The sequence below is a fragment of the Pongo abelii genome, chromosome 9, assembly GCF_028885655.2.
Source record: "Pongo abelii isolate AG06213 chromosome 9, NHGRI_mPonAbe1-v2.0_pri, whole genome shotgun sequence".
Classification (NCBI taxonomy): domain Eukaryota; kingdom Metazoa; phylum Chordata; class Mammalia; order Primates; family Hominidae; genus Pongo; species Pongo abelii.
The window spans coordinates 8,092,810-8,117,774 of NC_071994.2; the positions used below are offsets into that span (position 1 = coordinate 8,092,810).

General features: G+C 56.4%; 2 protein-coding genes across 3 annotated transcripts; one reads left to right on the top strand and one right to left on the bottom strand.

Moving 5' to 3' along the window:
* Positions 1-40: 40 nt before the first annotated feature.
* On the bottom strand, positions 41-17,121 carry ACTN3 (actinin alpha 3). Of its 2 annotated transcripts, none has more exons than XM_002821470.6 (21): positions 16,183-17,121; positions 11,930-12,044; positions 11,636-11,755; positions 9,191-9,277; positions 8,690-8,777; positions 8,106-8,184; positions 7,947-8,028; positions 7,101-7,186; positions 6,133-6,225; positions 5,452-5,682; positions 5,206-5,353; positions 3,988-4,138; positions 3,297-3,405; positions 3,062-3,202; positions 2,622-2,804; positions 2,013-2,147; positions 1,737-1,916; positions 1,206-1,352; positions 1,052-1,117; positions 421-579; positions 41-340 (listed from the first exon to the last, which is right to left on the bottom strand). In XM_002821470.6, the coding sequence occupies exons 1-21, from the start codon at positions 16,327-16,329 to the stop codon at positions 182-184; spliced, it is 2,706 nt and encodes a 901-aa protein (XP_002821516.3). In that variant the 5' UTR covers positions 16,330-17,121; the 3' UTR covers positions 41-181. The 2 variants fall into 2 exon arrangements, with proteins under 2 accessions (XP_002821516.3, XP_054381555.1); XM_054525580.2 differs by having other exon boundaries at positions 16,481-17,028.
* Positions 17,033-24,965, top strand: ZDHHC24 (zinc finger DHHC-type containing 24). The gene is made up of 3 exons (XM_002821473.5): positions 17,033-17,548; positions 19,620-19,897; positions 23,828-24,965. Exons 1-3 carry the CDS (start codon positions 17,268-17,270, stop codon positions 24,121-24,123), a joined length of 855 nt encoding a protein of 284 aa, XP_002821519.1. The 5' UTR covers positions 17,033-17,267; the 3' UTR covers positions 24,124-24,965.

Below are 24,965 nucleotides of genomic sequence, written 5' to 3' on the forward strand. Positions count from 1 at the left end.
GCCTGAGGGGCCAGCTTCTGCTTCAGGAACCAAAAGGAGATGGGGAGAGACCCACAGAGGGATCTTTATTCAGAAGCACTTGGCTGGCTGTTCTCTCAGGCCCTTGCTCCGAGGGACGGATGGGATCAGCCACAGGGTGCACCCTCTCTCCATCTTGCATACAGAACCTCAGTGGTTGGGGTCAGAGGTCGCTTTCCCCATAGAGGGCACTGGAGAAAGCCACGTAGTCCAGGGCTCCAGCCGGGGCCCCGGATCCCTTGAAGGGCACCATACGGCAGATGCAGTACTCGGCCTGCTCGGCAGGGAGCTCGCGCCGCAGCTCCTCGGGGGTGATGTAGTTCTGGGGAGAAGAGGCGTTGAGGACCCACAGGTCCCGTGCCCTGCCCCAGCCCACCAGCCCCTCCACCACCTGGGACTCACCTTATCTCCTGCCAAGATCTTGAAGGAGGCTACAACTTGCTCAGTCGTGTCAGTCTCGGCTGTCTCTCGGGTCATGAAGTCTATGAAGGCCTGGAAGGTCACCACCCCGGCTGCGTTGGGGTCCACCATGGTCATGATGCGAGCAAACTCCACTTCCCCCTGCAGAGATAGAGGCCAGGCACTATGCCCATGAGCACTAAAGCCAGGAGGGCTCCCGGTGTCCCCTCCTGGGGACTGTCCAGCCTCAGCTAGCAGAGCCCCAGTAACAAGGGTGTTCCCTTCCTCCAGAGACCTTAGCCCTGGCTATAGGAAGTCCTTTATGGTAGGCTGAAATCTGCATCCTACCCACAGCAGGAAGCAGATTTGCTCCCTGGTCCTGACTTTTTTTCCAGGGCCACACCCGTTTCTGTAGTGCTGTTTCCCTACAGGTAAAAATGTTGCAAACTCAGACTTTGGGTCCACACAGAACTGGGTCCAAGTGAGTTTACCTCCCTGAGCCTTGCTAGCCCCTGTGTGGATGTAATGAAGATGCAGGGGATGGTGTATGTGAAGATGGGAGGCGCACAATAGGTGATCAGCACAGAGGAGGGGGTACTTTGGGACTCCTGGGAAGGAGCTGGGGAGCTCTCACCAGGTCATAGCCCATGGAGATGAGGCAAGCTCGGAAGTCATCAGGCTCCATCATCCCGTTCCGCTTCTGTAGGGGGTGAGTGGATATCAGGCTTGGTCTCCAGCCTCTACCAGCCCCCAAGTGTCTTACCCCACAGGGCCAGGCCCCTGCTGACCCGGTCAAAGTGGTTGAAGGATGCTCGGAACTCATTGAGCTGCTCCTGGCTCAGCCCCTTGGCGTCTCGGGTCAGTACCTGGTTCTCCACTTCATTGATGGTGCGGGCAATGGAGGTGAGCAGCTGCTCCCAGCCCACGCGGATGTGCTGGCGGTCAGGGGACAGGCCACTGTCAGTGGGCAGCCAGTGCCTGGCCACTGGCTCTAGCTCCACATCCAGTCCACTGAATGACCCTGGGCAAGTCCTCCCCCTCACGGGGCCTCCATCCCCATCTGGAGGCTCCACTGAGTAACCCACCCCCACCTCAGCAGTCCTTCCTGTCTTTTGATAACCAGCTATGACCAATCCTGGCCTGGTTTTGGACTGCTTTGTGACTCTGGAAGGGTCAGTTTCCATCGCTGGGTCTTAAGGGACCTGGCCAAGCTGAAGTGGGGACCCTGCTGGGACACATATGCTCTGTCCAGCTGTGATCTCCCTGGGCCTCCTCAGCCAGTGCTGCCTCCCCTCTCTCCTGAGAGGGTGTGATCCCACCTCCATGCTGTAGACGGTGTGCTTATTGTCGAACACCAGGCTCTCCTGCAGCAGCTGGTGGTCACCCTCCAGCCGGTCAATGTTAGTCTTGTAGTTGATAATGTTCTGCTCCTGCTGCCGTAGCCCAGCCATCTGCTCCTCCAGAGAGCCGGCTAGCCCTGCTGCCAGCCGCCCCACTTCCTGCAGGGGTTCCCAGGCAGCATGAGGGCTCCCAACTCCCTGTGGCCCAGCCCTGGCCCCATCCCCCCAGGTTGGACCCACTATCCCAGCCCTTACCTCCACCTTTGCCTGGATCCAGGGTCCAACGGCATTGGCCTGGGCCGCAAACTGTCGCCGGAGCCTCTCGTTTACCTGCTGCCGTGCCAGCTCCTCCTGCAGTGTCTGGTCACGGCTGGGCACCAGCTTTCGGACCTGGGAGGAGGGCGGTTATGCCAGAGCCAGCTCTGGGGGCTGGGAAATGGCTTTAGGGAAGATGGGCTCCAGCCCCTCAAACCTCGGCCCCTGTTGCTTTGAGCCAACTTGTCTGGGATATATGAGAAAGCTCTTGGGCAAGTCACTAACCCATGTGGGCTACAGTTTTCTCATCTGCAAAATGGGGCTGATGGCATCATTTATAACTAATATGGGTGGATTTATAAAAGATGTTCACACACAAGGCTTAATTCTACTTCACATCAGTCCTGACAGGAGAATGCTGCTGTTACAGCTCATCATATACAGATGAGCCCAAGACAGACAAGGCGATTTATCCAATCCCACGTGGAGTCTGTGGCAGACCCCATATCTGCAGATGGACTTTATTCTCCATATCTTGGGCCACTCGAGGTTTCAGGGTGGTCAGAGTATGCAGGAGGGGGTGGGAGGAAGGCTGCAGGTGGCACTGACCATATCCCACTTGGTGTTGATGTCCTGCGGGCTGAGGGTGATGTAGGGATTGGTGGAGCAGGGCCGCAGCCCATACGTCTGGCAGATCTTCTGGATCTCACCCTGGATGCCCATGATAGCACCTCGCTCTCGGTCAGCCTCGGGCAACGTTGCCTTGAATTGATCGTGTGCTGTCAGCAGGCTCTGGGGACGACAGGAAGTGTCAGCTGGTGTCCCCCACTTACCACAGGCAACAGAAAGGGCAGCAGTGTGCCCCGGGCCACCCACCGGTCCTGGGCAGTCCTGACACAAGAACCCCAGCCTCCTGTCTTCCAGCCCAGCACTCGGGAACTGGGGTTTTCCTCCCATCCCTGTGCCCCAGGAGCCTAAAGTTGTGGGTGGCAGAATTTGGGGTCAGCTTTCCTGTCATCCTATCCATCCCCTGCAACCCTGGCACCCACCTGGGTCTCCTCCACAGAGTGTACCAGCCACACGTCCTGCAGGTCCTCCACGGCACCATCCAGCCAGTTGTTGAAGGGCACGGCCCGCCGGGCAAACTCCAGTTGCAGCTGGTCGATGGTCTCCAGGAGCTTCTCCATCCGCTGGAGGTGGGGGTCGTAGTGGGTCAGCAGCCTGCCTGGCAGACCTGGCCTCACCCACCTACCCATCCCCCAGCTCCCCTGTCCCCAGCCCCACCTCTAGCGCATCCCGCCTCTTCTGGGTCAGGGTGCCCAGGTTGTCCCACTGATCACAGATGGCCTGGCAGCGGCTGTTCACTGAGGCCGCCTCGTGGTAGTCCAGCTCACTGGGAGCAAGAAGTAGGGCCAGTGTAGGGCCAGCCCCAGCCCAGATGTCCTAACTGCACTCCCGGGTCTGGAACCCGCGCCCCGGGTGGGGGTGAAGGCGTGTGGGAGCCAGGGCAGGTGGTGGGTAAAGCTGGGTGCTTTCCAAGAGGGGGGTCCCGGCGCATCCCTCTGGGCAGGTGGGCGCCTGCAGGTCCTTAGCTGCAGTCCATGGAGGTGCTTGGGTGGAGGGGCGGGGTTACGCGAGAAGGGGCGGGTTCATGGGAGGGGGTGGCCAGGCCAAGGTTGATGGGGAGGGTTTGGGGCAGTAAGCCGGGTGAAGAGAGCGGGCAGATTAGAGGGCAGGTCACGGAGTGGGGCAGGTCAAGCGCCAGTGGGAAAAGTGTGGGCAGCAGAGCGGGGTCCGGAGGTGGGGGTGGGGTTCCAGGAGGGGGCGGAGCGAATGGGACCTGGGTACCACGGCGGGGTTACAGAACCCGGGAGAGCCTAGGGTCTTGAGAAGGGCAATGGGGATCAGGGCGGGGCTCGCCGCCGGGGGCGGGGCCAGGGGGGTGTTGGGGCGGGCCCCGCGAGGCCCCGCCTACTTGAGCTCCTGGGCCAGCGCGGCGATGTGCTCCACGCGGTCCTGGTGCGCTGCCAGGTCGCTCTCAAAGGCCTCGTGGCGCCGCAGCAACGCCCGAACCTCCTGTAGCGAAGCCGAATCGTAGTCGCGCGAGCTCAGCATCTCCTCCTTCCCTGCTCAAAGAGAGGCCGGCTCCGGTCACCCAGTGGCGGCAGGGGCAGGGGTGCGGGCCGGGCTGTGTGACCGTGAAGCCTCATCTGCTAAGGTGGCGATCGCGCCGGCCTAGCCCGTCCTAGGGGTTTGCTCTGCGGCGTCGGTATAATAACGTAGGTGAAACTCCTCTTCCGTGGCGTGATCCGTAAATGACATCAGCGTCCCCTGAGCGAGCTACGTCCAGGGGGCCCTTGGTACAGTTTTAGCATAATTTGACCTTAAAATAGCTCTCAACGATTCTGTAACCCCCATGAGCCCTTGACCCGGCTTCCTTTGTTCACTACTAAAATCCTTGACAGAACATCGAGTGGATGTTTCTATCCAGAGTAATATGTTTGACTCGTGCAATATTTTAGCGTCAGTATACTTTGAGTATGACATAAGTGATGTTAGGGTGAGGAATGGACTCACCTTTGAACACCTGATACATATAAAATAAAATGCTAAATGATGAATTAATCAGAGCACATCTACAGAAGACCAGAGCAGGGCTGGGGGGTGAGGAGGAAGGCTGAATTTATAGATAAATAGGCAGATGTGCGGTGGCTCGGGCCTGTAATCCCAGCACTTTGGGAGGCTGAGGTGGGTGGATCGCTTGAGTCCAGGAGTTTGAGACCAGCCTGGGCAACAAAGTGAGAACCCATCTCTACAAAAATTCAAAAAGTTACCGGGCGTGGTGATGCACGCTTGTGGTCCCAGCTACTTGGGCAGCTGAGGCAGGAGGATCGCTTGAGCCTGGGAGGCAGAGACTGTAGTGAGCCGAGATTGTAGTAGCCTGGGCAATAGAGCAAGACTCTGTCTCAAAAAACAAAACAAACAAACTGTGGCCCACAGAGGGGCAGTGGCCAAAAGAGAGGCCCAGGTTGCACCACAGCAAGTCAGGGTGGGACTAGAAATCCAGTCTCCGGCTTTCCTGAAGAGCACCTACCCTTGTCCTGTGCATTTTGCCAAGAACCTCCCCTCCTGCCCCTGCACACCAATCTCCACCCCAGGAGACAGTCCAGCCCCGTGAGGTAGGTGTACCTACCCCGGGTCCAGGCTTCGTGCAGGGAGGCCTTCTGCCGGAACTTCTCAGCCAGGTGCTGGAGTCGCTGCAGGCGCCGGATCTCCGAGAGCAGCCAGTCCTCATAGCCCTTTTCCACCTGCTCCAGCCCCCGCCAGGCGTTGGCAATGTCCTGTGGAGCAGGCAGGGGTGCGCTCCATCACGGTTTGCCCATTGTACAGATGGGGATATGGACCCCAAGGTCACCTAGGGAATGTGTGTAGAGCTCACCGAGACCAGCTTGCCCTCGGAGGGCATGAAGGCAGGCCGGTGGCTGAGCCGCAACTTGGTCTGCAGTGTGTTGAAGTTGATCTCCAGCTGGCACTTTTCCTGAACGCGGGGCGGCTTGTGCAGACGCCGATAGTCCCGAAAGTCCTCTAGCTTGCGCTGCATGGCACTCATGCTAGGCTCACCCACACGGTTCTCCAGCCATGGGACAGTGCGGTGGATCCACTCCAGCAGCTGACAGGGCCAGGTAGGGGCAAGGCAGAGAGCTCTGAGCTGACCTGCCCAGTTCACCCACCCCTCTCCACCCACATCCAGGCTGTGGCCAGAGTGTAGGTGGGGGTGACTTTGACAACTACGAAAGCAGAATGGGGTAGTCCCCACGAGTCAGAGAAGAAGTGGGATGGTTAATTTCTGAGTCCAGGGGCTAGTATAGGTTGGCACAGAGCAAAGGGCCATGTGACTACCTAAATACGAGTGAATGGATCGATGCAGGAGTAAACGGATGAATGATGAGTGAATCAATGACTGACCAGGAGCTTGGGTTGGCAGAAGGGCAAGTGATGGTTGGGGATGGACAAGAGGAGGCTGGGAGGAAGCCAGGGCTACTCTGAGCAGAGGGAGGCTCTGTAGGCCCACGCTTGGGGTTAGCAGGGTTGGGAGAGGACGTTGGGAGCCCAGCCTCACCTCACTGGCAAGCTTCTCATACTCCTCCATCAGCTTCTCGTTTTCCTGGTTCACTGCCAGCACCTTGCAGATCCTGTTGGCAGCTGTCTCTGCCTGTGGGGGGAGTGGGCAGAGGGCTGGCATTAAAGCAAGCTGCTTCTGTAAAGCCCTTAAAACCCAGAGCCCTGCCAGGCACGGTGGTTCACGCCTGTAATCCCAGCACTTTGGGGGCCCAAGGCGGACGGATCATGAGGTCAGGAGATCGAAACCATCCTGGCTAACAGGGTGAAACCCCGTCTCTACTAAAAATACAAAAAAATTGGCCAGGCGTGGTGGTGGGCGCCTGTAGTCCCAGCTACCCAGGAGGCTGAGGCAGGAGAATGGCGTGAGCCTGGGAGGCGGAGCTGGCAGTGAGCCGAGATGGCACCACTGCACTCCAGCCTGGGCAACAGAGCGAGACTCTGTCTAAAAAAAAAAACAGCTGGGCGTGGTGGCTCACGCCTGTAATCCCAACACTTTGGGAGGCTGAGGTGGGTGAGTTACTTGAGTCCAGGAGTTCGAGACCAGCCTGGGCAACGTGATGAAACACCATCTCTACAAAAAATACAAAAATGAGTTAGGTGTGGTAGCACGTGCCTGTAGTCCCAGCTACTGGGGAGGCTGAGGCAGGAGGCTGAGGTCAAGGCAGCAATGAGCCGTGGTCACACCACTTCACTCCAGCCTGGGTGACAGAGTGAGACTCTGTCTCAAAAAACAAACAAACAAAGAATGGAGCCCCCGCAAATAGGGAAAGGGATGGGGGGAGCACGGCTCTTAGGTAGGGAGGGAGTTTCCAAACCAGGGTCCTCTGCTCTTGCTGAAGACTGAGTGTGTGCAGCTGGCACAGTGGCACTCCAACCTCCGTGGGCTGGCGCCTCCAATGTTGGACTACAGCCAAGGTTGGGCCCTTGAGTCCACAAGCCCAGGCAGCAGCAGTTGGGCTGCCTTACCTGCTCAGCCCCGGCAAAGGCATGGTAGAAGCAGGATACATAGGTCATGATGGCCTTCTCATCCGGCTTTGGGGTGTTCACAATGTCTAGGGGAGGACAGCACGGTGTCCACTGGCCAAAGCCAGGGGTCCCTCCCCAGGCAGAGAACTCCCTCTGGGTGGGAGGGCTGGAAGCATCCGGTCATGGCCACCAGCAGGCAGCCACCCAAGCCCAATGTCTTCTCTTCCTTACCCCAGGGCTCAGCAACTTCCCCACCTCCCCACCTTGGGGTGAGCAAAGTGTGAGGGAGTGGGTGGGTGAGTGTGAGTGGGCAGCCACTGTGGCCCTCGTGAGGGACTGGTCCACGCTGCCTCATGCGTTGAACTGTCCTATACCCTGCTCTGTCTGTCTGTCCCCCAAGTCCACAAGCTCCTCAGGGCAAGAAAAAGTTCTTCTCCAGCGGTGCCCACACAGCCAGGGCATCACGCATAGTAGATGCTCAGAAAGTGTTTGCTGCTTCAGTTGACTATTGCCTTGCCTAGGCATGGGGACCACAGGCACGACGTGCCCCAGGGGAGCTGCCAGTCTTGGGGGACCCACATTATCCCAGGTAACCCAGGTAACTGGGATGTGAGGCAGAAGGTAGGGTCATTACATAGGGGAGAGGTGGGAGAGGCTGTTCCTCTTTGGGGGATGGGGCAGGGGACAAGACAGAGGACTCCTGGAGAAGGGGGACTGTGACCAGGGAGTGGGGTGGGGGCGGTCGGAGCATCTCAGGAGGAGGAAAGGGCCGTGCAAAGGTGTGGAGGTTGTACCAGGCCCAGTGGCGAGAATGTGGGGTCCTCCCCTGGGCTAGCTCACTCTCACCTTCCGCATCCAACATCTTGGGGATGTCCAGGTATTTCTCTGCCACCTCAAAGGCAGTGTTCAGGTTTCCGATGGGGTCATCCTAGATGGGTGTAAGGGAGGAGGGTGAAAGGTCAGCTGCAGGCAGAGGCCTTGGGCTGGGGTGGCGGGGGCCTCTACCTTTCGCAGTTTGGCGTAGTCGATGAGGTCAGGGCGGTGTCGGTGGATGAGGGCACAGAGGGCCAGGCCATCCTTCCAGCTGGACAGAGAGAAGAGGGGGGTCAGGCCTGGGTTCAAGCTGGGGCCCCGTTCTCCCCTCGGCCCAGGAGCACCCCCGAGAAGGACAGCCTCATCTGTAAAATGGAGTAAAGTACAAATCCCTGAGCTTGGCATTTGAGGCTCTTCATGACCAGATCTGGACCATCTCCTGCTAGCTCATCACGATTCCGTCACACACCCACGCTTAGGCCCGACCAGTTTCTAGAAGTTTTTGGCCTCCAGCTTCCCTCTGGCTTGAATGGCCTTCCAGGGAAGTCTCAAACACTCCCTCCTCCAGGAGTTCCTGGAACCCTCCTGGATTCAATTCCATTCCATTCAACAGTTACTGAGCCCTCTTTTCAGACACGGTTCCAGGAACTGTACTGTGACCTTTTTCTTCCCTGTGGCTTGTGATAGGGACCAGCTCAGTGCCCTTCACTGACCAGGGAGGGCTCCTCTCTATGCCCCACAGAGGCCCAGACACATTTGATAACCAGCTGACAGACCTGGTGTGGAAGTTCTGCACGTTGACGTTGCGGTACGGTGCTGTCTTCCTCTGGCACCACAGGAGCAAGCCTTCCTTGGCTGAGGTTTCTGGGTGGGGAGGAGGTGGGATAATTCATTGGGAAGGGGTCCAGGTCAGCCCTCTCACCCTACTTTTTTTTTTTTTTTTTTTTTTGAGACAGGGTCTTGCTATGTCATCCAACTGGAGTGCAGTGACACGATCATGGCTCACCGCAGCCTCAACCTCCCAGGCTCAAGCGATCTTCCTACCTCAGCCTCCCTAGTATCTGGGACTATAGGCACATGCCACCATGGCCAGCTTTTTTTAATTTATTTTTATTTTTTTTATTTTTTGTAGAGATGGGGTTTCACCATGTTGTCCAGGCTGGTCTTGAACTCCTGGGCGATCCTTCAAGTGGTCTGCCCGCCTCGACCTCCCAAACTGTGGGGATTACAGGCCCCAGCCACTGCACCTGTCCCCGACCTCCTTTCCCATTGCTCACCTTCCACAGAGATGTCCTGGATGGCGAAGCGAAGGATGATGGTCCAGATCATGCCCAGGGTCATCTTCTGGTTCCCGTCGACGATCTCTGCGGGGCAGGGGTCAGGGGACAGATTTGCCTGGCATTCAAGGTCTGTGCTATCTGGCCTCAGCCTACCTTCCCCTCTGATCAGCCCTCTGGCCCTTGTCTCCCATTTCAGGGCTGGCACCCAGTAGGTGAGCACCTAGCAGGTGCTCAGTAAGCATCTCTCTTTCTTTTCTTTCTTTTTTTTTTGAGATGGAGTCTCCGCTCACTGCAAGCTCCGCCTCCCGGGTTCATGCCATTCTCCTGCCTCAGCCTCCTGAGTAGCTGGGACTACAGGTGCCCACCACCACGCCCGGCTAATTTTTTGTATTTTTAGTAGAGAAGGGGTTTCACCGTGTTAGCCAGGATGGTCTCAATCTCCTGACCTCGTGATCCGCCCGCCTCGGCCACCCAAAGTGCTGGGATTACAGGCATGAGCCACCATGCCCGACCTCTTTTTCTTTTCTTTTCTTTTTTTATTATTATTTTTTCCGATGGAGTCTCCCTCTTTGCCCTGGCTGGAGTGCAGTGGTGCGATCTCGGCTCACTGCAACCTCCGCCTCCTGGGTTCAAGTGATTCTCCTTCCTCAGCCTCCCTAGTAGCTGGGACTACAGGCGTGCACTACCAAACCTGGCTAATTTTTTTGTATTTTTAGTAGAGATGGAGTTTCACCATGTTGGCCAGGCTGGTCTTGAATTCCTGACCTCAAATGATCTGCCCACCTCAGCCTCCCAAAGTGCTGGGATTACAGGTGTGAGCCACTGCACCCAGCTGCATCTATTTTTTTGGGGGGGTGACAGAGTCTTGCTCTGTCGCCCAGGCTGGAGTACAGTGGCGTGATCTCAGCTCACTGCAACCTCTGCCTCCCAGGTTCAAGCAATTCTTCTGCCTCAGCTTCCCGAGTAGCTGGGAGTACAGGTGCATGCCACCATGCTCAGCTAATTTTTGTATTTTTAGTAGAGATGGATTTCACTGTATTGGCCAAGCTGGTCTCGAACTCCTGACCTCATGATCTGCTTGCCTTGGCCTCCCAAAGTGCTAGGGTTACAGATGTAAGCCATCACCCCTGGCCCGCATCTATTTTTTTGTTTAGTTGGTTGGTTTTGGGAATTTTTTGAGATGGAGTTTTGTGTGTGTGTGTGTGTGTGTGTGTGTGTGTGTGTGTGAGAGACAGAGTCTCTCTTGTCACCCAGGCTGGAGTGCAATGGTGCAGTCTTGGTTCACTGCAACCTCCACCTCCCAGGTTCAAGGGATTCTCCTGCCTCAGCCTCCCAGGTAGCTGGGATTACAGGCGTGCACCACCATGCCCAGCCAATTTTTGTGTTTTCAGTACAGACAGGCTTTCACTATGTTGGCCAGGATGGTCTTGAACTCCTGACCTCAGGGTGATCCATTTGCCTTGGCCTCCCAAAGTGTGAGAATACAGGCATGAGCCACTGTGCCTGGCCAAGATGGAGTTTTGCTATGTTGCCCAGGCTGATCTCCAACTCCCGGGCTCAAACAATCCCTCTGCCTCAGTCTCCCAAGTAGCTGAGACTACAGTGCTACCATGCCTGGCTTGTTATTTAGAAATTATTTCACTGAACTCTTACTAGGGTTCAGGGGCTGCGCTGGCACTTTGGGTATATTGGCTTTTCTTTCTTTTTTTTTGAGATGGAGTCTAGCTCTGTCACCCAGGCTGGACCAGGCTGGACTACAGTGGCAAGATCTTGGCTCACTGCAACCTCCACCTCCTGGGTTCAAGTGATTCTCTTGCCTTAGCCTCCCAAGTAGCTGGATTACAGCCACGCGCCACCACACCCAGTGTATTTTTAGTAGAGACAGGGTTTTACCATGTTGGCCAGGATGGTCTTGATCTCCTGACCTCGTGAGCCCCACACCTCGGCCTCCCAAAGTGCTGGGATTACAGGTGTGAGCCACCAGGCCTGGCCGGCATTTTTGTTTTCTCTTTCAGACGGAGTCTCTCACTCTGTCGCTCAGGCTGGAGTGCAGTGGTGTGATCTCGGCTCACTGCAACCTCCACCTCCCAGGTTCATTCGATTCTTGTGCCTCAGCCTCCCAAGTAGCTGGGATTACAGGTGTGCGCCATCACACCCAGCTGATTTTTGTATTTTTAGTAAAAATAGGGTTTTGCCATGTTGGCCAGGCTGGTCTCAAACTCCTAGCCTCAAGCAGTCTACTGGCCTCGGCCTCCCAAAGTGCCGAGATTACAGGCGTAAGCCACCGTGCCTGGCTGGTACATTGGTTCTTTACAGGCTCTCTTGCGAGGCAGGGATTGTTCTCATTGCTGAGATGAGGAAACTGAGGCTCACAGAGGTGATTTGCTGATGTCAAGAGAGGCCCCCGTGCCCTGCCCAAGACCCTTCCTGCCACCTCCTCACCTTCAGCACCAATGGACACCAGCTTAACCCCCTTGCTGGCAATGAAATCCAGGGCCTTGTTAACGTTGGCGATTTTGTGGAAGCGCATCTTGCCTTTATCTGGCCTAGGCAGCCTCTCACCTGGGTATAAGAGGACAGGCCAAGGGCCAAAGGTCATGAGAGGCAGCTGAAGCTATTGCCCGCAAACTCTCCCCTCCCCACCAAGTCCCGTCCAACACTCCGCCACCCTATTCCCCCTGCTGTCCACATGTTCCTGGGTCCTGGGGCCCAGGTGCACTGATTTGCCATCCTCACCTGAAATGACCTCCAGGAGCAGCATGAGTTTGAGGCCGTTGCGGAAATCTTCCTCGATGTTCTCGATCTGGGTGCCTGCCTTGCGCAGGTGTGAGTTGCACCAGGCAGTGAAGGTCTGGGGGCAGAGGACAGCACTCAAACCCTACAACTGGCTCTGGGGGATGTGGGGCACAGTCCTGTCTCATCAGTCAGGGTAGGTCTCAGAGCCTTGTATTTCTGGATTCAAGGCTCAGCTCAGCCACTGACTTGCTGTGCATCCTGGGCCAGTCCCTTTCCCTCTCTGAGCTTTAGTTTTCCTGAGAGGGGAGAAATGGGGTCTGCGACCCATGCAGGTCCCAGTTCAGACTTGGGGCACCCGGCCACCAGCACCCCAGCCTTGGGGGTCTTAAACACTGGAGGGCCCTTAGAAAATGTTAACACATTCAAAGTGTGGGGCCTTCTGAGGTTTTGAACCACAGGAGCCAGTGCAGGGTGATATTGCCTTTCTGAAATCTGAACACTCCTGGACTGAAGCACATCTGGCCCTCAGGGTTTTGCCTAAGGGACTGTCTCTGTGTTTCTATTTTTTCAGTTCCACTGACCTTCTAGGATTGTTGTAAATTGGCCTCCAAGTAGACCCTAAGTGTGCAAGGACTCTGTGGGCTGTTGGCGTGTCAGCTGGCACTCAGGCCCAGCCTGATCTCATTTTGTTTTTTTAGAGAGAGACAGGTTCTTACTATGTTGCTCAGGCTTGTCTCAAGCTCCTGGCCTCAAGTGATACTTCTGCCTCGGTCTTACTATGTTGCCCAGACTGGTCTCAAGCTCCTGGGCTCAAGTGACCCTCCTGCCTTGGCTTCCCAAAGTGTTGGGATTACAGGCAAGAGCCGCCATGCCTGGTCTGATCTCATTTCTGGGGGTGACTGCCCACCCCTTCCCCAAGAGTCAGCCTCAGCCTCAGCCTCCTTCTGAGATGGGAGGGATGGTACAGGGCTGTGTGTCTGTTGGGGATAGGGGTGACATGACCCTTGGTACACAAGTTTCTGCCAACCTACCGCCCTTCAGATCCTGAATTCTGCTTTTCCATGGACTACTTGGTAGAGTCAGGGTGGGCTCCAAGGCCAACTGAGTCACTCATGCTCTGTGATCTAGGGTCAGCCCCTTTCCCTCTTCGGGGCTTGGTCTTCCCATTTGTGTAATTAAAGGGTCAGAATCTATGATGTCTCAGGTCTTTCTTCTTCCAACCTGGCAGAATTCTTGGATTCAGAGCATCCCCACACCACAAAGCAGATAGTCCTGGGAGGTCCTGGGAGCTATTTGGAATTCTTCCCCTCAGCCACCTTTCCTTCCTCAGACCAGCTTGCCAGATGCCCTGGGAGCTGGACATGGAAGATGATGTGTTAAATACTTGAGGGGCTCTCATTGCTAAGGGAAGGGAGTGAGCTTCCCATCACTGGAGGTATGTAAGTAGACACTGAGTACAACTTGATGGGAACTCAAGCACTGAATAGGGCAGTTAGATTTCCCGCAGTTCCCTCCAACCCTGGAGTCTAAGATGCTTTGAGTCTGGAAAGGGCAGGGGGACAGGCAGGGCTGGGTGGTGCCAAACATGACTCTTTTTTTTTTTTTTTTTTTTTTTTTGAGACAGAGTTTCGCTCTTGTTGCCCAGGCTGGAGTGCAATGGTACGATCTCGGCTCACTGCAACCTCTGCCTCCCTGGTTCAAGCGATTCTCCTGCCTCAGCCTCCCAGGTAGCTGGGATTACAGGCATGCGCCGCCACACCCTGCTAATTTTGTATTTTTAGTAGAGATGGGGTTTCTCCATATTGGTCAGGCTGGTCTCGAACTCCCAACCTCAGGTGATCCGCCCGCCTCGGTCTCCCAAAGTGCTGGGATTACAGGCATAAGCCACCACTCCCAGCCCAAACAAGACTCTTAATGAGATGTGGTTCCTGCCCTAAGGGAGCTCACAGTCCATCCAAGAGTCACGTTGGTCTGAGAAGCGCTGTAAGAGGTTGCCGAGGAATTTATGGGAGGGACGCTGCGGATCAGGGCGGGGACCTCTTGGGGAAGGCGAGTATTTGATCAGAGCTGTGATGGGCAGGAATTATTCAGGAAGGGAAGGGTAGGCAAGGGCATTTCAGGCAGGGGCTGCCATGAGGGCAAGTGCTCAGTGGCTGTGAGAAACAGTTGCTATGTTTGTCAGACTACAAGGATCTGGCCACTGCTGGAATGGAGCTGGGGTTGTTGGGGTATAAGTGGTGAGAGGCGGGCCGGAGGGGCAGCAGGGGCCAGGTCATGCTCAATCTTGGGTGCTAAGCTGGGGAGTTAAAATTTGATCTGGAGGGCAACAGGGAGTCAGGGAAGCCTCAGGCAGGAGGGAGGTGGGCAGAACTGTCCATGCTGGTTGCAGAGTGGAGATGAATGGCTTGGCGCGGCAGAAGGCAGAAGTGAGGAGGCAGTCACTGGGATCAGGGCAAGAGAGGAAGGGTGTCAGTGTGGGGGACAAGGCAGGATCGGATGGATGAGACAGAAATGTTGGAATGTAAGCTCCCATGGCAGGGGCTTTATTTTGTCTGCTGCCGAATCCCAGCACCTGAAACAGTGCTGGCACATGGTAAGACATCAGGTGGGAGGAGGCAGCGTGCTGCTCCAAGACTGTGTGAAGAAAGCCCTTGGATGGAGGAGTCACTGGGGAGAAAGGGAGCATAGAGGAACAGGGAGGGGTCAGGGCTGAAGCTGAGCACAAGGATGTTTATTGCCACCTTGCGATAAACAACGCTGGACGAGAAAGAAATGAGCCAAATGTCCAACTACAAGGGATGCTGATTGATTTTCAGAGCCTCTATGCTGTGCAGCCGTTGAATGAGTGGATGAGATGGTGACTGCAAGTTGGGATGAGCAGATGTTCCTGATAATTTGTTAGGTGACAAAGGCAAGTTACAGACTGGCACGTGTCATATGAGGGGCATGCAGACCTGGATCTCGGAGAGGCCCAGGTGGGTGGGGGTAGGGATAGGCGATGTTGCAGAACAGGTAGCAGCTGGAGCCAAGGATAGGGATGACATCACCGGGAAATTACCGAACCTGGGACTGCAGCCGTGCTTGGAGACAGGTGCAGGGGGAGCCTAAGGGGAGGCCTGTCACCCGGGACACCCCAGCCGAGTCAGCGGAGCCTCTTGGCCCTTGGGGTCATCTCCTGTCATCTAACCCAGCAGAAGTGCTCTGATTCTAAATTCTAGGACTCTCAGATCCTTCAAATTCCACTGAGTACCCCAGTACCCTGCCCTTTCCTGGAGTCATACAGTGTTGGCACACGCTGAGCAGGGTCCAATGGCTTCATAGTGCCTTCCTGTTACCCCTGGCCTGCCACTCTCCAAAGTATTCTCCCCCTGGCCCGGATCATTTTCCCTTTGGGAACCCAGGTGTCCTGCGCCCTCTACTTGGGAAAGTCTGGGAGTGAAAATAGCTCAGGGAGGGAGGGGCCCTGAGTGCCCAACGGGCTGGGCCTGGGCAGCAGCTGCCCCTGTGCCCCTCTTCAGCACCCCCGAGGTGCTGCCTCTGCACTACGTGTCCATCTGGCTGGAGAGTCAGGTTACTGCGTAAGGGGACCCAGGTCTCCCCTCCTCCCCGACCTATGGCCTTTTCAGCAGACTCAGGGCCCCATGCCTGGGGTATCTTGGGAAAGAATGGGGGTGGGGAAAAGGGTAAAGATCCTCAGGTTGCAGGGATCCTGATGTCTGACAGTCTGTGATTCGGGGCCTGTCTGTGCTCCTTTCTGGGCTTCAGTTTCTTCAGTTGTTAAATGAGATACGGCGACTACGGACCCCACCCTGGAGACGAGGTGGGGTGGCGTCTGAGAGGACCCTTCTCACCACCCCCACACTCCCAAGTCCACTAGTTGCCTGGCTGCAAGCCCTCAGGGTGGGGTCTGGGAACATTTAACTAGAAGAAGATTCTTCCTGAACTGCCTAACTTGGATCTCCTGGGGTTTGCCCAGCCTGTTTTCAGCAGAAGTGGGGCAGTGGGCCCAGGGGAATGAACGCTGGGGAGGTGGGGAGCCCAAAACTCTCTTGACATTTTAAACCCCTCTTGAGGGCTCCCAGCCCTCTCCTCCAGCCCTGGGGACAGCAGGCAGCTGATGGGCAGAGCCTGGGCTGGGGATTAGCACTCTAGGTTAAAGACAAGCTCTGCCCCTGCCCTGCTGAGATGCCCAGGACAAACCGCCCGGCCTCTCAGGCCTCGGTTTTGCTGTCAGGAAATGGGCGAGCACTCACCTTCCGCTGCTGCTTCTCCCAGGCCGGGTCCAGCAGCAGGTCGCGGTCCCAGTCCTCCTCCTGTTCCATGTACTCGCCGCCCCCGCCGCCGCCCGCGAAGCGCCCCTCCCCGGCCCCCAGACCCTCGGGCTGCATAACCATCATCATCTCGATCGGGCTCCTGGCTTCGCTCCGCTCGGCGCGCTCTCGGACACCCGGGCCCGGTTAAGTAGGGCCCAGCCCAGCCCCAGATCGAATTCGCACTAAATATGGGGGAGGAGGGAGGGGCCGGATGGGGGTGAAGGAGCTCAGGTTGGACCTGGCAAGGGGTTGTCCTGAAGCCGGGGACTGCGGAACTCGGGGACGCCGGGGTGGATCTCGCGGCGGAGATCCTGGGTTTGCATTCCCGCTCCGCTGCTGGGGCACTGTGTGACCTTGAGAAATCCACGGGACCTCTCTGAGTCTGTTTCCTCCTGTCCACAATAGAAAGGCCGATAATAATAGTGGCCGCGGGCCGCCCTAGAGGCTGCCCTCTGGAGCTCCTCGTGAGCCTCTTCCAGCACCTCGCTGGTGGGACACAGAGCCCTATCCCCATTTCACAGTCAGGAACACAGAGGCGCCGAGCTGTTTTGTATGTTTTCTGGGGTGATGAAGGGAGACACCCGGGCATGGGGAACGGCTCTGAGCCAGCTGGATGGGCTGCGGCAGGGCTATTAATATCGGGGCGGCTGGGGGGAGTAGGGGAGAATGTGCTGAGCCGGGAAACCCCGACACCACTCCGGCTGCAACTCAATCCCCCGGGCACTCCTGGCCCCGGCGCCAGCGGGCGGGGCTCCGGCGGGAGGGGAGGGGCCTCCAGGGTGGGCGGGTCAATCACTCAGCGGCGTCATCCGGGCTCCAGCGCCGCGGGATTCCCAGCGCCTCCACTGCTGGTCCGTCGGCCCGATCAACTCGTCGCGTGGGCCGGCCGTTCCCTGAGAGTCTGAGCGCTCGCCGCATCCCCTTCCGAGCTTCTATTGGCCGTGGCAGACGTCCGTCTACCGCTATCTCCGCCCCAATACGGAAGCGGCCTAGTCCTCCGGCTCCGACAGCTGGGTGTCCAGGCCATGGGGCAGCCCTGGACGGCTGGGAGCGCGGACGCGGCACCCGCGCAGCTGCCTCTCGTGCTCACCGCGCTGTGGGCCGCGGCCGTGGGCCTGGAGCTGGCTTACGTGCTGGTGCTCGGTCCCGGGCCGCCGCCGCTGGGACCCCTGGCCCGGGCCTTGCAGCTGGCGCTGGCCGCCTTCCAGCTGCTCAACCTGCTGGGCAACGTGGGGCTCTTCCTGCGCTCGGATCCCAGCATCCGGGGTGTGATGCTGGCCGGCCGCGGTCTGGGCCAGGGCTGGGCGTGAGTGGGGTGCGGGATCGGGGGGGAGAAGTGGGAGCCTTGGACGGGGGGAGGGGCCTCAAGACCTGAGATGTTAGAACCGGGTTACATTAGGATCCAGACTGTTAGAGCCAGAAATTTTTTTAGAACCTGGGATGGAAGAGCTAGAATCGAGTGTTATTTATTCACTCGCAAATACTTATTGGGCACCTACTAGGTGCAAGGTTTTGTTACAGGGACGAAGGGTACAATAGAACAAATTCCTGATTTGAGGTGGGGGCAGATGAGAAACTAGAGGAATAATAAGCAAATCATATAGAATGCTAGAAGGTGATAGTAGTTTGGAAACAAGAAGTAGAGCAGGGTTAAGGCGTTGCAAGTTTCAATATTAAATAGGTGGTTAGGCCGGGTGCGTTGGCTCACACCTGTAATCCTAGCACTTTGGGAGGCGGAGGCCGGCGGATCACTTAAGGTCGGAAGTTTACCAGCCTAGCCAACGTGGTGAGACCCCGTCTCTACTAAAAATATAAAAAAAAATTAGTCGGGCATGGCGGCACGTGCCTGTAATCTCAGCTACTGGCGAGGCTGAAGCAAGAGAATTGTTTGAACCTGGGAGGCGGAGGTTGCAGTGAGCCGAGATCAAGCCACGGCACTCCAGCCTGGGTGACAGAGCGAGACTCCGTCTCAAATAAATAAATACATAAATACATAAATAAACAGGTGGTAAATTCTCATCACAAAAATGAGTGCTAGAGGTAATGGCTATCGTAATTAGCTTGATTTATTCCAAGCTGTACTGATAAATCATAACATCACTCGGTATCCCATAAGTATATACAACTGGAATTTGTCAATTTATAATTAGAAAAAAAAATTACACCAGGTACAGGCTCTACACACACATTTTATGCCAGGCACAGGCTTTCGCCTGTAGTCCCAGCTACTCGAGAAACTGAGGCTGTAGTGTTCTATGATCACACCTGTGAACAACCACTACACTCCAGCCTGGGTAACGTAGCGAGACTCTTGTCCCTAAAAAATTTTTTAAATTAATGTTTTTTTATTTTTTTTGAGACGGAGTGTCCCTCTGTCCCCCAGGCTGGAGTGCAGTGGCGTGATCTTGGCTCACTGCAAGCTCCGCCTCCTGGGTTCACGCCATTCTCCTGCCTCAGCCTCCCGAGTAGCTGGGACTATAGGCGCCCACCACCACGCCCGGCTATTTTTTTGTATTTTTAGTAGAGACGAGGTTTCACCGTGTTAGCCAGAATGGTCTCGATCTCCTGACCTCGTGATCCACCCGTCTCGGCCTCCCAAAGTGCTAGGATTACAGGTGTGAGCCACCGCGCCCAGTCTTAAATTAATTTTTAAAATAATATACATAAATATGTGGTCAAGGTAGACCTCATAGAGAAGGAGGCATTTGAGCAAAAAACTTGGAGGGGGTGGGGGGCGGTTAGCCATGTGGGAATCTGAGGGAAAGGTGTTCCAGGCAGAGGTAACAAGTGGTGCAAAGGCTCTGAGGCAGTTGTGTACCCAGCATGTATGTTCCCAGAACAGCAAGAAGGCCAGTGTGACTGGAGTGCAGTAAGAGAGGGGAAGAGATGTCACAGATAGAAGGATGTTGTAGGACACTGAAGGCTTTGCTTTTTACTAGAAATAATTTGGAGAACCACAGGAGGGTTTTAAGCAGAGGAGGGTCAGTTTGGTTGCTGGGCTGAGACTGTACGAGGTGGGGCACAGGTGGAATCAGAGATCAGTCAAGAGGTTATTGCAGTAATCCAGAGAGTTCCTAGTGACCTGGACAAAGGGGTGACGGTGGAGGAAGGGAGAGATTTGCTGCTGGATGTCAGTGGCTTGAGAGAGGTCTCAGGACTGGGGATGTTAGGGCTGGAAGAGACCTCAGACCTGTAGTGCTAGAACTAGAAGGGCCTGGGACATCTTGTTTAGCCTGCATTTACTTGTAAAGAAATTGAGGCTTAACCAGGGCAAATGGCTGTTGCCACTTCTGCAGGATGGGCTCTGGGGCAGCCCTGTGCACAATATGGGGCACCTGAGCTGCTGGGGGAACTGACCGTGTGGTTCCTTCCTGCAGTTACTGCTACCAGTGCCAAAGCCAGGTGCCGCCACGCAGCGGACACTGCTCTGCCTGCCGCGTCTGCATCCTGCGTCGGGACCACCACTGCCGCCTGCTGGGCCGCTGCGTGGGCTTCGGCAACTACCGGCCCTTCCTGTGCCTGCTGCTTCATGCCACCGGCGTCCTGCTCCACGTCTCTGTGCTGCTGGGCCCTGCACTGTCGGCCCTGCTGCGAGCCCACACGCCCCTCCACATGGCTGCCCTCCTCCTGCTTCCCTGGCTCATGTTGCTCACAGGTGGGGAGCCTGGGAGGCCTCTGCACGGAGGAAGGGGCCCTGGTATTGGGCTGGGGAGTACAGCCCATTCTGGTGGGAGACGGGCTTTCTGGCCTGGGGGACCCAGCCCCAGTGTCAGTGATGGCCAGTAAGGGCAGCTTGGTATTCACCCAGGGGTGCAGTACGGAAACTGGTGCGTTGAGACAAGTGCAGTGTTCTGGCCGGAGAATCGGGAGATTCCGGGAGTTGTTGAGACAGGAGAAGGACTCGTGGGAGTCTCTGCATGGCACGATGTGGAAGCGCATTCTAGGAGCATTTCTAAGTGAGAGAAGCAGTAGGAACAAAGGCTTGGACAGTGGGCAGGGAATTGTGAGAATTAAGGCCAGATTGGTAGGGGAGGCCTGGCTGGTGGGGTCCTGAGAACTGGTGTGAGGAGATGGCTCCTATTTGACCGGACAGCGGGGAGCCAGTGAAAGTGACAGGCAGGGGAAGGCCCAGTTATGGGAAGCTGAGGAGGGCAGACTTGGATCAGCAGGCTGCCTGAGATGCCATGTTCTAGACGACACATATGTTCCTCTTCCCCCATCTACAGACAGAAGCCTCGCTGGTCCTTTTTACTCTCTGTTCTCTACCCCCAGAATGCTTTGGCCTTTCTCACCCCCATTCCTTCCTCCTGACCTTTCCGTGGTTCCCTCTGTCACTTTGATCTGTGGTGAGGAACCTCCCCGGCTACTCCGGGTAGTCACTGTGCCTCCTCATCCTATCCAAGCCCAGCTCTGTGCATGGACCCCACCTACAGCCCAGGGGAGGCCTCGGGAAGCGGCCCACTGGGGTTATCAGAGTCTTCATCTGCCCACACCAGCTTCCCAATGGGTCCTCCTCTACCCTCCTCAATGATCCCTCCGTGCATGAGTCCCAGCCCTCCAGACGCACGGCCCTACCACCTTGTAGTCAACACTCACTCCCCTCAGTCACGGAAGACTCTGGCTCCAGTCACAGACTCTCTCAGCCCTGGGCCCTGTGGAAATCAGGGGTGTCTGGAAGTTTGCATGAACAGCCCCCTCAATGCCTGGATGGCTTAGCTCTTGGCCTCCTCCTCCATTTTTCCTTCCTTCCCTCCTCCCATGTCCACACCCCAGTCCTGGTCAGAATCCAAAAATGAGTCACCCCCACAAACCACCCATCTTCCTCGTTCTGCTCCCCACTTCCTCTCCTCTCCGTCTTTTACTCCTCCACGCCCTGGCACCTGCTCCATGAGCCCGCAGGCTCGTGGCCCCCACCACCCGTCTGTGCCTTTCCACCTTTGCCACCGACGTCCAGCTCAGAGCTCATCCTTCCCACCATTCTCCTGCCAGCGTCGCAAACTTCCTCCCTCATCTTCCTTCCACAGTGCCTTCCTGGTTTCTCTGTGTCTGCCTCTGGCTGCTGAGAGCCAGAGGCATTGGCGGTCTGTGGCAGGTTGATGCCATGCCATGTTCACGGCTGCTGACCTCAGCAGGCCCTTGGCTATGCCTGGCCTTCCCGTTTGCTTGTAAGCTTGCTACCCCCAGTGACAGCAGCTCAAACCTTCCCTGCTCTCCCACACTTCAAGCTCCGGCACTGAGAAAGTGAGACATCAGCTGGCACATCCCAAATTGTGCTGTCCTCAACTCCCCGAGCCCAGCTGACTGCCCCCAGCTTCTTGTATTTGGTGCCTACCTCCCTGCTTGGAGGCCTCAGGCTGTGGCGTCTGCCTCTCCTGCAGGCCAGGCCACCTCTGCCCTCATGGTTTGCCACCTTGGACAAACCCTCCCTTGCCCTCATATCCTCCTCCAGCGCTTGCCCTGCTCTAAGCTTCCCGAGGGACTTGCCCAGGCTCATGGCTGCTCATTCCCTGCCTGCTCCGGCCTGGCTTCTGCAACCACCACTCACCCAGGGATCTGTCTCCACACACTCCAGGACCCACTTGTGTTCTTGCTTTATGAGACCTTTTAGACTCATGACACTGCTGGCCCCCAGCCCCCATGAAGCATTCTCCGCCTGGCATCACCGATGGCTGAGACCTTGGTGCATTCACCTTCCTTTCTGGTTGCCCTTTCTCATCTTTTATCTGATCCCCAAGAACCGATTTCCCCGTGCTCCTGTCTAGGCACCATTCCCCCCTCACTCTACACACTTTGGCAGGTCTAGCTGCGCCCACAGTCTCAGGGCTGCCTTGCACCCCCTACTCGCAGAATTGTTTGTCCAGCGTGGGCTTCTCCCTGTGCTTGCAGACCTGCAGACTGTCCACCCGCTTGTCTCACAGGTGCCTCTGGCCTGCCTCAGGACCTTCAAACAGAATAGTTTTTTTTTGAGACGGAGTTTTGCTCTTGTTGCCCAGGCTGGAGTGCAATGGCGCAATCTCGGCTCACCGCAACCTCCGCCTCCCAGGTTCAAGTGATTCTCTTGCCTCAGCCTCCCGAGTAGCTGGGATTACAGGCATGCGCCACCACCCCCGACTAATTTTTTGTATTTTTAGTACAGACGGAGTTTCTCCATGTTGGCCAGGCTGGTCTGGAACTCCTGACCTCAGGTGATCCACCTGCCTCGGCCTCATAAAGTGCTGGGATTACAAGCATGAGCCACCGTACCTGGCCCATTTTAACTATTTTAAAATGTACAATTCAGTGGCTTTTAGTACATTCATGATGTAGTGCAACCATCACCACTGTCTAATTCCAGAACATTTTCACCCTAAAAAGAAACCCCGTACCCATTAGTGGTCCCTCCATGTTCCTCCCTAATCCCCTTAGCCCCTGGCAACCGCTAATCTTTGTCTCTGTGGACTTGCCTATTCAGGATGTTTCACATAAGTGGGATGATAAACATGTGACCTTTGGTGCCTGGCTTCTCTCACTTAGCGTAACATTTCATGGGCTCTCGTAGTCCGTTAGTTCAGCAGGTACTTGTTGCTGACTGTGGGCCAGGATGGCACAGGATGGATACTGGCTTTTCTGTGGCTGCACACATTAAGTAACTGAGAATGGCTTTTTTTTTTTTTTTTTTCCTCACTCTGTCACCCAGGCTGGAGTGCAATGGCGCAATCTCGGCTCACTGCAACCTCCACCTCCCGGGTTCAAGCGATTATCCTGCCTTAGCCTCCTGAGTAGCTGGGATTACAGGCGTGCGCAACCACACCCGGTTAATTTTTGTATTTTTAGTAGACCTCACCATGTTGGTCAGGCTGGTCTGGAACTCCTGACCTCGTGATCCACCCGCCTCGGCCTCCCAAAATACTGGGATTACAGGCGTGAGCCACCGCGCCCGGCCTTTTTTTTTTTTTTTTGAGATGGAGTCTCGCTCTGTCGCCCATGCTGGAGTGCAGTGGCGCAATCTCAGCTCACTGCAATCTCCGCCTCCCAGGTTAAAGCGTTCTCCTGCCTGAGCCCCCCAGCCTCCCGAGGAGGCGGGATTACAGGCGCCTGCCACCAGGTCCGGCTAATTTTTGTATTTTTTAGTAGAGACGGGGTTTTACCATGTTGTCAAGGCTGGTCTCGAATTCCTAACCTCAGGTGATCTACCTGCTTTGGCCTCCCAAAGTGCTGGGATTACAGGTGTGAGCCACCGCATCCAGCCAAGAATGGCCTCTTTAATGTCTGTGAGCTCCCCAAGGGCAGAGACACCCTCTAGTGCCTGGCACGGCCTCCAGGGCTGAGGAGGTGCTCACCAAGTCTGTGATGCAGGAATGAAGCCGTATCCCAAGCAGGGGGCTGCGTCTGCCCAGTTTACCAGTGCCCAGTTTACCACTTTAGCAGTTTACCACTGCCCAGTTTACCAGTGCGTTCTTGTCACCCAGCATGGGCTGGCCAGCGAGTACCGACACAGGGTTTGCTGAGTGGAGGAATGAGCCCTGCTTTGTGGTGGAGGGGAGCGGGTGGAAGGAAAGCTGGGCCCCACTGCCCCTCCCTGACCCTCTCTGCTCTTTTATTGCAGGCAGAGTGTCTCTGGCACAGTTTGCCTTGGCCTTCGTGACGGACACGTGCGTGGCGGGTGCACTGCTGTGCGGGGCTGGGCTGCTCTTCCATGGGATGCTGCTGCTGCGGGGCCAGACCACATGGGAGTGGGCTCGGGGCCAGCACTCCTATGACCTGGGTCCCTGCCACAACCTGCAGGCAGCCCTGGGGCCCCGCTGGGCCCTCGTCTGGCTCTGGCCCTTCCTGGCCTCCCCATTGCCTGGGGATGGGATCACCTTCCCGACCACGGCAGATGTGGGACACACAGCCTCCTGACTCCAGGAAGAGCCAGAGCTGTACAAGGAGGAAGTGGTGAGAGGGGGGCCCCCACCCCTAGACTCAGTAAGGAAGTCGGGTTGGACCTTAACATCTGCACTGGACAACTCCACCCCTTCCTTGGCCTTGCCCCTGCCCGCCTACACTCCAGGGCTTGGGCCGTGACTTAGGCAGAGGAGTGCAGAAGAGGGTCTGGCGGGGCTGCTCAGGCTGCCTAGCTGCCCCTTTGCCAGGTTAATAAAGCACTGACTTGCTTCTCAGCCTCCCTCCATCTTTGCACAGTTTCTGGCCCCTCACTTTGTTGCTGGGGCTGTTTCTGGGACCCTCTGTAGGGCCTGGAAACCGCAGGATGCCTGAGGGTCTCAGGGGCTGGGGCTCTACCTCCCCTGGCCTGGGTGACTTGGGGGTGGGGCACCAGCAGGCCAAGGCAGTGTCCTACTGATCCAGGCTATAAGAATCCAAACATTCTTTCCCAGGTTTGGCATTTTATAGTTAGAAGCATTTCTGCAACCGCAGTTTCATGGAACCTCTCTTAGCTAACCTGGTCCATGGGGCAGCAGTTACGCTCTGAGAATCCATGTGGTAAGATCATGGTGTGGCACATGGAGGCAGGGTTCCAACCCAGGTCTTTGTGCTTTTGCCTTTACCCTTGCACAGCTGGAGGAAATGAGTAGGAAAGAAATCAACGTAAAGAAATGCGCTGGGGCTGTTTGGGCACCTGTGGAGGGTGGTGCTGAGAGGGCTAGGCCTGCACCTCTCTGGACTCCGCAAGAGCTGCTTGTTAAATGTTTCTGTGTAAATAGAGTGAATAGAGACCGCCATTTCCACATGGCAGGCCTAAA

Excerpts from the sequence above, each read along its gene's own strand:
- ACTN3 (XM_054525580.2), bottom strand. The coding sequence starts at position 16,831 with ATGCCCGGGTGTCTCCCTTCATCACCCCAGAAAACATACAAAACAGCT. Across the intron at positions 6,226-7,100 it reads CCTTTGCCGGGGCTGAGCAG|GCAGAGACAGCTGCCAACAG; the intron begins GTAAGGCAGCCC and ends CTCCCCCCACAG. Across the intron at positions 1,118-1,205 it reads CCTTCAACCACTTTGACCGG|AAGCGGAACGGGATGATGGA; the intron begins GTCAGCAGGGGC and ends CACCCCCTACAG.
- ZDHHC24 (XM_002821473.5), top strand. The coding sequence starts at position 17,268 with ATGGGGCAGCCCTGGACGGCTGGGAGCGCGGACGCGGCACCCGCGCAG. Across the intron at positions 17,549-19,619 it reads GGTCTGGGCCAGGGCTGGGC|TTACTGCTACCAGTGCCAAA; the intron begins GTGAGTGGGGTG and ends TCCTTCCTGCAG. Across the intron at positions 19,898-23,827 it reads CTGGCTCATGTTGCTCACAG|GCAGAGTGTCTCTGGCACAG; the intron begins GTGGGGAGCCTG and ends CTTTTATTGCAG.